This window comes from Eulemur rufifrons, chromosome 2 (genome assembly GCF_041146395.1).
Source record: "Eulemur rufifrons isolate Redbay chromosome 2, OSU_ERuf_1, whole genome shotgun sequence".
NCBI lineage: Eukaryota > Metazoa > Chordata > Mammalia > Primates > Lemuridae > Eulemur > Eulemur rufifrons.
The window spans coordinates 28,192,955-28,205,389 of record NC_090984.1 but is presented as its reverse complement, the minus strand read 5'-3'; the positions used below and the strand labels follow the sequence as shown (position 1 = coordinate 28,205,389).

The window sequence follows — 12,435 nt, the reverse complement described above, 5'->3', positions numbered from 1 at the left end:
GTAGGCAAATATAATACAGATGTTGGAGGGAAAGGAGCACTGGAGAAGCCCCAACACCACCACAGCCTGGCCCTGAGGCCTTGGGCCCGCGCCCTGTCCTCTGGGCAGACCCAGTTTTCCCATCATAGAACAGACATGACTATCCCTGCCAACCTCAGGGTGGTTGTGCAGATCAAATGTGTGTGTATGGGAAAAAACTTTTAAAAGCACCATTAAAAACATATAAAGGACTATTATAATACTATTTTCCCTGTATTTTACCAGCTGGTTGGAGCTCATTTATCCCAGAAAACAATTGACCCATCAGTAGTGGTATTTGGTTCCTGAAAATTTCCCTCTTAGACAATGTAGTACCTGGGACTCCATTTTCATTGAATTTGTAATGACTGTAGGCATTTTTTTTTTTTTTCTGGATGGTAAGGCATTGAAGTGTTTAATACTTTAATGACTAAGTGGATGTTTTATTAATTTTGTGTCACATTTTAGTAAGTTTCTAAGAGATGTGGTTTATCAGTGTTAAATGGGTGAGCAGCCTGCCTTCTGAATGTTGATCAGGAACAGAGTCTCTTATTGGAATGTGCTTTTATTCCCTGAAAAACAGTGTAAAACTTGCACAAATTTGATTTTCCCAGAGAGCATTGCTGCCCTGGAAACAGGCTGAAGGAACTTTGGAAAAGGTGGAGTCTTTACCTCACTCCTAAGTTAGAGGCAAATACTTCAACCACATAATTAAAGTTTTCTTCACAAAATAGGGGATTGTGAGCAGACATTGGCAGGAATCCAAAATTCTAATTTCTGACTATGATTTAATTTCAATTTTAAATAAATCGGTTTTTAATTTAAAAAGAGTGAGCTTCATAACATTAGCAATGATTGCAACATTAAGCCCAGTGTTCACAATCTAGCAATATAAAACATTATTTATATCTGAATCGTAAACAGCCTTTTGAAATGGATTATGGTTTTTCTCCCTATTCTAATACAACCTGGAGGGTACTAAAAAGTGTTGTGTGAAATTAACATTCTGCTGACTTTCGCCTATAAATGAGAAGCGAGCTATTAACATTTGTGTATTTTCATTATGTAAATTGTGTTAACACATGCCCACAAATTGCCACCAGCAATGCAATAATTTTCTCTCAGTGATCATAATGTGTCCAAGTGAGTCATTTTGATTATGACATGCTAATTACATATTGCCTTTTTTCAGATTCAGAAAAACCAGGGATCTTTAATGGTAAGCTTTATGAGTTCAGAAAAAAATTCACTTTTCTTTTTCCTGATGGCTGCTTCCTTTGCATGCTTGAATGCCTTGTTTTAAACTTAGCAAATTGCATTTTGAAGAAAATGCAAACCTTTAACTGCCTGTATTAGATTAGGTACCATTAGAAATAATAGAACATCCTGAGCATCAATGTTTTTATAAGAGTTTGCTGTTGTTGATTAATCTTGCTATATTTTATTGCATTAATGATTTTTTCTTTCCACTCCACTGTAAAGATATTGCATAGAGGCTAATACTTTTTCCTCTCTCCTTTTCCATTGCAGCCTCTCCAGCTTCTGCAGTGCATTGTTGATGAGGTGAGGCATCGTCTTATGTGCTTTCGCTCCTAAAGTCATTCCTAATGGTGTGGAAAGCTTATATTTTGTTTCCTAATGAAGCACAATGCCCAACATCCTTGGAGCAAGTTGTGTTGTATGGCTCTGAGCTGTTGTTACGTGAACTAGCCTTGTCCTGAATCCCACTCTTCTGATTCTGGCCGAAAAACCCTGCAAAAGCAGGCTGTCCCACAGGCTGGTCCTCGGGGGTATCAGAGGCCCTAAAGACAAAACACAGTAATATTAATTGATCCTCTCCCTGGCCAGATGGGGATGGAGCCGGAAATTAAAATGGTATCATTTTTTCCATAACAGATATTTAAAGTCATTCAGTAGGCAAGGGTCAGAGTTGAACAGCAAGCATAGCTGGATAAAATTTGCCTTTCGTGCTTTATTTACCCAAAGCATACCAGGGTGATAAGAGGGTTTAAAAGCTCCAAGTCAACAGTTCAGCTTTAATTTCCTAATTAGGCATTTTCCTCAGAATAACCAGAAACTAGTATTTTCACGTTTTAAGTCATCTTACCTCTAATCATCCTTATCGGTCAAGTTCCACTGTCCCTTCTTAGAGCTGATCTACCTCTATTTCTTTCTCAACCAACTTTTTCTACTTCTTATTCTGACCTTAAATTCTTTTCTTTTCCTATAAATTAACAATCTTATGGTACACAAGGCTCTCAAGAAACATTAACATTTTTTTAAAACTGAGCTTTTCTGGGCTTGGGTTTGCCTACTAGCAATGTTTATTTTTTAAACTTTAATTTTATAATATTTAAAACACATGTAATTAGAGTGGGAAGGCAATAAATGATTCCGATAGGAAAGTTTGAAAGAAAAAAACAAACCGTAATTCATAATTATTCCTCTCAATTAAACATCTGTATAACCAGTTATGAGATTTGGGAGAAAAAAATAAAGATCCTCCAAGGAAAAAAACAAACACACACACACATCACAATAATAGTAAGAATGGGGCTCTAACATCCTTAATGGTTGCATCAGTCAGTCCATATATCCCCTGCAAGCCATAAACCATGTTGGTGTAAAAATGAAGGCATCGTCCTGAAACAAATGGAGGCTCCATTATCTCAAATATCAGACAGCCCTCCTGGATCGAATAGCTCATCAATATCTTCTGTCATCTTACATTCCAAAGCATCCTATCCCCATCAGAATCCTCCCAATTAAACCGATTTTCCTGAAGTCCCCCTCCAGTTTTGCTTGGGGAGGTGCCCAGAGAAACTTGGCCTATGCAGTGAAGTGCACAGCCTGCCGTGTTTCCTGGGCTCCACTTTTCTTGGTCTGCTGGGCTCCTGAGCACCAGAGCATTCAGGTACGGATTTTTTCTCACCAAAAATATGTGTATTTCTGGAGAGATAATTTGAAGGTTTTCTGGATCAAATAGATACTTTCATTCCTTGTTTAAAATAGCAGTGATTGCTATTGAATTTAAAATATTTTTCTAGTTTAATTTGGGCAAAATCATGAGAATACTTGAAATTAGTAAAAGGATGGGTGAGGTCCTGTAATTACCGTGCTTGTCCCATGTGTTTGTCACATTTCTCATTGCTATGCTGCAGTGTTCCTCATAGAGTGGCCCAAGGACTAACTGCACCAGAATTACCTAATGCTCTTGTTAAAATGTAGGTTCCTGGGCTCACATCACTGAATTAGACTTTCTAAGGGTGGTGCCCAGGATCTACTGGCTTCCCAGGTAACTCTCTGCACGTTAAAGTTTGAGAACCTCTTCTACAATAGCTTTTTAAGGCTAAGCCTGCCCTTTTAGGTCCCTGAAACTTCAGGACCATGAAACTTGGACCACAGATCAGGAACTGGAATGGTAGCCAAAGTAACAGGAGAATTGAGCTCCAATCAGAAATGTGGGCAATCCAATTTAATTTTGGTGGGTGGAGTTTTTCTGGCTTGGAGCTGGCTAACTCAGGTGTGAGTGATATCTTAAAGACACCATCTGGTGTTTCAGAGTTGCTTCTGTCAACAGAACTTACCTTAAGACCCTTCTATGAACAAGTCCTCCCCAGGTCCCTGAATACCTATGTTATAAAGTGCTTTGGTTCATTGTAAGTGATGTGTGTCTATGTGTACCTGATGCCTTAGCCACCTGATACCTTTGGGGAATAAGGTGGCCCCTATTGTCTTGATAACTGAAATGTATGACTTTAAGCTCTGACATCTGTGAGAATTTTTGTATTTTTAGAAAGAATTGTTTCTAAAATGTATTTGTTTTTGGTGGCCTGTTGACAGAGTGTGGTGAATATCATTTAACCTTTTCTCAATGACTCGAGTCCTTGTTCTGAACATGGTACTGAACTTAAACTTTGATGTATTGATGCCCTCTAGGGCTGTAAAATTGTGTGGGGCTTACCTTGTTCTTTCACTGAATTTTACCAACCATTTTGCCAGGGTGTTTGGCCTTGACACTCAGTGATATTCATAGGCCTCTTGAAGTGTATAGAGCCATTTGCCCCCAAGCTAAACAGCCGTATACAGCTATGTACTGCTCTGTTTGGTGCTTTCCCTGTGTCCTTTGTTGTGATTGCCTCTGTTCTCTGTGGCACTCCTCATTCTTATCAGTGACTACCTTTTGCTCCAACAATCTGACCGTCTGTCTTCAGTCTTTGCAATCCTGATAGTGACCCTCACAAAACTAAAAAGTACCAAATGAAATCACATACTCAAGTAGTATGTGTAGGATGAAACAGGCTCATCTGAAAAGGGAGATAGAGGTTTATACACCTTTTTAATGATGTGAAATGGGCTAGTGAATATGTTCATTCATTCATCAGGTAATTATCAAACACCTACCATGTGGTAGCCTAAGTTGAGCAGGCCATGGTCAGGACAGCCTCTAATCGTAGAGAGGATTTGGCTTCTCGGCAGGGCACCCAGGCTGACTGCAGACGAAGTCTGTGAGTCAGGCTAGAAAGGTAGAAGCACAGTCCCACATGCTGGGACTCAGGAGGCTACATGGCCACCTAAAGCTCCCTCCGCCCCACCCTTGCCTGGGCTCCGAGAGTGGCCAGCAACAAAGAGCTGGCCACGTTAGTGTTGTGGCAAGCGGAAATAGTGCAGTGATGTCTGGGTCACCAGATGCCAAGCTGGCTGGATCCAGCTAGTGGGGGCTGTCAGTGGATTGAGGTGCTGAAAACTGAGGTGGGGACCTTACCCTTGAGCCTGTCCCTGGGTAGTCCACAGCCTTGGAAAAGAGACAGACACAGAAATGAATAATTACGGTTCAGTATAGGATGAATACTATAGGACCCAGAGATGAGAGGGTTTGTTCTGTCAGGACTGAAGGTTGATTTGGAGAAGGCTCCTCAGGGGCAGTAACATTTAAGCTCAGTCTTAAAAGATAAGTAGGAGTTTCCTAGGTTAAAAAAGGGAAAATGTAAATGTCAGGCAGAAGGGCTTGAAACTATCTTGTGAATCATTTTTGAGTTCACAGATGTGTTTCAGAATGTTCAGGTTGTCTAAAATATGACAACCAGAAAAATGGGTTATTACTCCGAGTTTATATATGTTTCAAGCATATTATAGCTAAAAATTCTCATCTAGCATCTGTAAGTGCTCAGCAGGACAATTAACAAATCCTGGATTTATACTTTTGTTTATTTATTCATTTATCCGTAAAAAGTGAATTCATTTAAGCCATCTTTTATACCTGATCAGAAGTAGCTTTCATACAAAAGTGTTGATTTGTTAGTAAGAACTGCAAGATTTATAAAATACCAAAATGCTTCTGAAATATAAGCACAAACTTTTAGTGGTCAGTTGGGCCAGGTGTGTAGGTAAACAATGGGCTTAATTGTTTAAGATGCTAACTGAATAATTCTGAGATTTGCTGATCATTTCTTCCCTGCCGTGGGTATAAGGAAGGAGGATTTGGTCTTAGGCATGGCATAGCACTTGATGTAGAACATCTGGATGGGACTCTTGGAGAGTTACTGCTTCTGCTTCTTACTCTAATAAGGCTTTCTGAGGAAGGTGAGCACAGAAGCAGGGCTTTGATAGACAACAGTGGTGTGTGTAAGTCTGGAGACCAAATGGACAGCTGGGCAAGGAGCCAGAGTCCAGGGGGTAGAAAATAAAAGTAATCAGTAACAGAAAGAAATTTTGAAAATTCACAAATATGTGGAAACAGCACACTCCTGAATAGCCAATGGGACAAGAAAGCAAGCAAAAGGGAAATTGGAATATACTTTAAGATGAACAAAAATGAAAATACAACATACCAAAACTTATGAAACGCAATGAAAGCAGTGGTAAGAGGGAAATTTTTAGCTGTAAATGTATACGTTAAAAAAGAAAAAAGATCTCAATAGCTTTACCTCCTACCGTAAGAAACTGGTAAAAAAAAAAAAAAAAAGCAAATTAAACCCAAAGCAAAGAGAAGAAAGGAAATTATAAAGATTACAGCATAAATAAATGAAATAGAGAAGAGAAAATAAATGAAACCAAAAGTTGGTTCTTTGAAAAGATCAACAAAATTGACAAACCTTCAGTTAGTCTTGGGGCTGGGGGACAAGTCACAAATGGCTAAAATCAGGAATGAAAGGACATTTTATTATAGACCTTATAGAAGTAAAAGGGATTAGAAAGAAATAGTATGAACGATGGTATATCAATAAATTAGATAAGCTAGATGAAATGGACAAATTTTAAGGGACACGGAAACTATTGATACTCACTCAAGAAGAAATACAGAATCTGAGTAAACCTATAACAAGTAAGGAGATTTTTTTTTTTTTTTTAAGAAACTTCCCACAAAGGAGAGCCCAGGATTATTATATATAGTTTTACTGGTAAAGTCTACCAAATATATAAAGGAGAATTAAAACTCTTCCAAAAACATAGAAAAGGAGGGAGTACTTCCTGATTTCTTCTATGAGGCCAGAGTACCCTGATATCAAAGCCAAAGACTTCACAAGAAAGGAAAACTGCAGACCAATATTCCTTATTAATATAGATGCATCCTCAAGAAAATACCAGCAAACCAAATCCAGCAGTATATAAAAAGAATTACACATCATGACCAAGTGGGATTTATCCCAGGAATGCAAGGTTGGTCCAATATACAAAAATCAATCAGTGTTGTAAACCATATTAATAGAATGAAGGACAAAAAAGCACATTATCATCTAACTAGATACATAAAAGCATTTGAGTTTTAAGTCCAACACACCCTTTCATGGTAAAAAACACTCAAAAAACTTGGAATAGAAGGGGACTTCCATGACTTGATAAAGGACATCTACCAAAAACTCACAGCTAACATCATACTTACCGATGAAAGACTGAAAGCTTTCCCCTTAAAATCAGGAAAAGACAAAGATGTCCACTTTTGCCACTTCTGTATAGCATTGTACTGGAGGTTCTATGTAGGGCAATTAATCAAGAAAAAGAAAAGACATGCAGATTAAAGAGGAAGAAGTAAAACTATATTTGTAGATGATGTGATACTATATTCTGTGATATATATAGAAAACTCTAGAAAGTTCCCAAAAATCTATTAATATTAGAACTAATAAACAAGTTCAGCAAGGTTGCAGGATCAACACACAAAAATCTTTGTATTTATATATACTGGTAATCCAAAATGAACAGTGATAATCACAAAATCACCAAGTCCCTTTCAAAGAATGATTTGTCTTTTTGGCAGGGGAAATTTCTTTCTAAAAGTAGAGTGTCAGCCAGTTGCAGTGGCTCACACCTGTAATCCCAGCACTTTGGAAGACTGAGGCAGGAGGCTTGCTTGGGGCCAGGAGTTTGTGCTTCCTGATACCAAAATGCACTATAGAATTACAGTAATCAAGATAGTGTGGTAGTGGCATAAGGATGGACATATGGAATAGAATTCAAAGTGCTATATATGTATAGTCAATTGTTTTCTGATAAGGATGCCAAGACCATTCCATGGCAAAGGAAAGTGGGCATCATCAAAATTAAAAACCTTTCTGTGTCAAAGGACACTATCAAGAAAAGTGAAAAGACAACCCACAGAAAGGGAGAAAATATTTGCAAATCATTTATCTGCTAAGAGTCTAGTATCCAGAATATATAAAGAACTGTTACAATTGATAAATAAAAAGACAAATAATCTGATTTTATAATGGGCAAAAGATTTAAGTAGACATTTATCCAAAGAAGATATGCAAATGGTCAGTAAGCACATGAAAATATGCTCAACGTCATTAATTAGGGAAATGCAAATCAAAACCACAATGAGAGACTATTTCATATCCACTAGGATGACTATAATTAAAAAAAAAAACAGAAAATCATAAATGTTGACAGTATTGTAGAGAAATTGGAACCTTCATAAATTGCTGGTGGAGACATGAAATAGTACACTTGCTGTGGAATACAGTTTGACAGTTCATCAAAAAGTTAAACTTAGGATTATCATATGACCCAATTCCTTTCCTAGGTATATGTCCAAGAGAATTGAAAACATATATCCACATAAAAACATATATGTGAGTATTCATAGCAGCATTATTCATAATAGCCAAAAAGTAGAAATGACCCATAAGTTCATCAACTGATGAACTCTAAATATGGGTTCCATCCACACAGCAGAATATTAATCAACCATAAATAGGAATAAAGTGATAAATGCTATAACATGGATGTATCTTGAAAACATTGGCTAAATGAAAGGAACCAGACACAAAAAGACACATATTATATGAAATTTACATTTATATGAAATGTCCACAATAGGGAAATCCACAGAGACAGAAAGTAGATTAGTTAGTGATTGCCAGGGACTGGAGGGGAGAGGAGAATTGGGAATGACTGTTAAAAGTCCAGGGTTTCTTTGTAGGGTGATGGAAATGTTTTAGAACTGAGTTATGTACTTTAAAAGGGTGAATTTTATTTTATGTGAATTAAATTTTAAAATGTCAAAGAAAAGAAATGAGTTTCTCTATGATGGCTTCTATGCTTAGCTGCTGTGTTTTTAGGACAAAGGTCTTCTTTGGCTGGATAGGATGGGCCTCAGTAGAAGAAAAGAAAAGACAAACTTAAACCATATGCCATTTTGTGTAAGACTAGCCCTGCTAGAAAAACCTGTACTTTAAGGAACATTTACTGAGCTCCTGCTTGGGCCATGTTTCCTACCAGGTGTTGGGGTAAATCCCTGTGCTAGATGGCTTCATGAACTAGCGGGAGACAAGCTCTCCAACTAAATTTGATTTAAGATGATAAAAACTATAATAAAGTCATGTAAACAAAGCTATGCAAGGTTGGAAGAGGTAAAAAGGTAACAAAGGAAGGGCTCCCTTTCCTCATCTTCTTGCCCACCACTCCACTGCCCACCATTTTCTACCATCCTCCCCGCCATCCTTGCTGGGGCGTTCCTGTTGATCTTTTCCTAGCTACAAACCAGATTGGGAAAGCCAGCATCTCCCCCACACAGAGCCACGAAGGTCCTCTTCTCAGTGGCTTGCTGCAGCCCTACCTGTCTGTTGGCCTGGAGCCCGTTGTTACAGTGATCCTACAAGGGGCACTGTGTGGTTTCAGCTTCATACATATTGAGATGAATTCTAGGGTAAACCACCTGTTCCCGAATGAGTCTGCCCCAAATGGCTACAGTCTCACCCTCCTCTCTCTCTCTCTCTCTCTCTCTCTCTCTCTCCCCCCCTCTCTCCCTCCTCCTCCCCCTCCCTTCACCACCCCATTCTTCTTTCTTTGATCAAGAACAGGAAGAAAGAGATAAGAAACAAGGTAAAGTTGTCATTACCTTGTTTTGAATACAAGTGTGCCTTGTGGAATGTAAAAGTTGTATTTTCCCCCAGCTTTATTGAGGTATGATTAACAAGTAGAAATTATGTATATTTAAGGTATCCCATATGATGTTTTGATGTACATATACATTGTGAAGAGATTGCCACAATCAAGCTAATATATCCATCCTCTTACATAGTTATGGTTTTTTGTGTATATATGGTGAGAACACTTACTATCTACTCTCTTAGCAAATTTTAAACATATAATACAGTATTATTAACTGTAGTCACCATGCTACATATTAGGCCTCCAGAACTTATTTGTCTTATAAAAGTAATTTTCCTCTTTGACCAACATCCCCCCATTTCCCCCAGCTCTCAAGCCCCTGGTAACCACTCTTATGCTCTATTACTGTGAGTTCAGCTATTTTAGATTCCACATATAAGTGAGATCCATGTGGTTTTTGTCTTTCTTGTGTATGGCTTATTTCACTTAGCACAACATCCTTGAGGAGGTCCATCCATGTTGTTGCAAATGGCAGGATTTCCCTTTTTAAGACTGAATAATGTCCCATTGTGTATATGCATTATGTATGCACACACACACACCACATTTTCTTTGTCCATTCATCCATTGACTGACACTGAGGTTGTTTTCATATCTTGGCTATTGTGAATAACGCTGCAGTGAACATGGCAGTGCACATATCTCTTCAGAATAGTCATTTTATTTCTTTTGGATATATACCCAGAAGTGGGATTGCTAGATCATATGGTAGTTCTATTTTTAGGTTTTTGAGGAACCTCCTCCTCCACACTATTTTCCATAATTGCTGTACCACTTTACATTCCCATTAATGGTGTATAAGCATTCCCTTTTATCCACATCATCACCAACATTTGCTATCTTTTGATTTATTGAGTATAGCCAGCCTAACAGATGTGAGGTGATATCTCGCTATGTGGGTTTTTTTATTGTTTTTTTTTTTTTTTTTTATTTGTAGAGACTGGGTCTTGCTGTGTTGCCCAGGCTGGTCTCGAACTCCCAGCCTCAAACAATCCTCCTGCCTTGGCCTCCCCAAAGTGCTGGGATTACAGGCATGAGCCTCTACTCCAGCCTCAGTGAGGTTTTGATTTGCATAGAAATCATATTTCTAAAAAACATTTGAAAATCGGATTGTATCTTCCCAGTGATAACAGTAGTTGATTTTCACTCATTTTTTAAAGCATTTAACCCCGTTATGTTGCTTAAAAACCCACCCTGTACAATAGATGAACACAAAGCTATTCTGCTTTGGTCAAAGGATGAGAGGCTTAGATTTCCACCCACTTCCTGCATAAAAGCCCTTAGAGTTCCATAGATTATAGTTTGAGAACCATTGATTATAGCCCAATCATTCTGTAAGCCTGTATTAATCCCAAAGCTAGGCACTGGGGAATGAGAATGAATAAGTTGCAATTGCCACCATTAAAGAGCTAATACTCTATCAGAGAGGCAGACAAGTAAACAATCATATATAAACAGATCACTAAACTGCAGGTAGTATAAGTGGTATGAGACTTGATGGCCTGAGCTCTCAGAGGACCATAGTGACTATCATTTTAACCACTCACATAAACGGGTATTTACGATATGGTATTTAATGATGTTTGCAGCCATATAAATTCTGTAATAAAAGTGTGGACAAGATGCTGGGGAAACACAGAGGAGAGAAATCATGGAGAAGATGGGGGCTACCAGGGAGGCTCTGCAGAGGAGGGGCCCCTGCAGGGAGTCCAGTGTGGCTGTGGTGCTTGGGAAAGTGTTATGAGGTGAGGCGAGGGCCGCATTTTGAAGGATCTTTATGCCTCATGCTTGGAGACGGTTGTGGGGATGTGGGGGTGAAAGGGTTTTAAGTAGGGGATCAGCATAACCAGATTTGTGTTTTAGAGAAGATCACACTGAGAGGGCTGTGAAAGATAGGTTGGAAAGGGCAGTTAGAAAGCTGTAGTTCAGATCAGAAATTGTGAAGACTTTAATCAGGACAGCTTTAGTATGTTAGAAGGGTATTTAGGAGCTATTAATAGAATGAACTGCATTTGGTAAGTAATTGGACATAGGGGAGGGTGGGGAGGGTGGAGGTCAGGGATGAAGCTGAGGGCTTAGGCAGTCAGGCACATGGCGGTGCCCTCACTGAGATGGGACACCCAGAAAGAGAGACATGTTCAAGGGAAGGGGATAATTAGCATTCTGTTCGTAAGACATCATTGAGTGCTTCATTCAAAACCATATTAATTCCTGTTCCAGACCCAATTATAATAGTATATCTAGGCCGGGCGTGGTGGCTCACGCCTGTAATCCTAGCACTCTGGGAGGCCGAGGTGGGCGGATCGTTTGAGCTCAGGAGTTCGAGACCAGCCTGAGCAAGAGCGAGACCCCATCTCTACTAAAAATAGAAAGAAATTATATGGACAGCCAAAAATATATATAGAAAAAATTAGCCGGGCATGGTGGTGCATGCCTGTAATTCCAGCTACTCGGGAGGCTGAGACAGGAGGATCCCTTGAGCTCAAGAGTTTGAGGTTGCTGTGAGCTAGGCTAACGCCACGGCACTCACTCTAGCCTGGGCAACAGAGTGAGACTCTGTCTCAAAAAAAAAAAAAAAAATAGTATATCTAGACCCTAAGTTCCTAGACTTTTCACTTCTGTCTTCCTAGTACTGCATCTAGTATATAGCACACTCTTGTAAATATTTGTCAAATGATATTTATGCATAAATTTCAAGACCTCAGAAATACAAATCCAAAAAGTAATTAAGGGTACATGATGAGGAGGTACAGAGCTAATAAATATGGTCCTTTACCAAAATTCAGAAGTCTAGCCTTAACTTCTGTGGTTTACACATTTCCCCATGTCACATTGCTTTCCCACAATACTCCATTTTGCAGACAAGGAAACTGAGTGACAGTTGAAGGGTGAGGCTCCTGCCACCATACTGTAATTGACTTGATGGAAGCAAAAAGTGACAGCTGAACATTTTGGCATCAAAGGAAGAGATTTTTTTGAAGGTATGAAGAAGGCTCTTAGCATTGCAGACGGGCTCAAAGG

General features: G+C 38.9%; 1 protein-coding gene across 5 annotated transcripts in view; it reads left to right on the top strand.

Annotated features, from left to right (window-relative positions):
* MAP2K5 (mitogen-activated protein kinase kinase 5) overlaps nucleotides 1-12,435 on the top strand; it is a 242,706-nt gene that overhangs the window by 179,526 nt on the left and 50,745 nt on the right. For 3 of the 5 annotated variants that reach the window (XM_069458445.1, XM_069458428.1, XM_069458462.1), the window contains 2 exons: nucleotides 1,211-1,237; nucleotides 1,549-1,581. In XM_069458445.1, coding sequence (XP_069314546.1) covers nucleotides 1,211-1,237; nucleotides 1,549-1,581 — 60 coding nt within the window. The remainder of the gene's footprint in view (nucleotides 1-1,210; nucleotides 1,238-1,548; nucleotides 1,582-12,435) is intronic. The other 2 variants (XM_069458451.1, XM_069458436.1) reach the window with 1 other exon arrangement.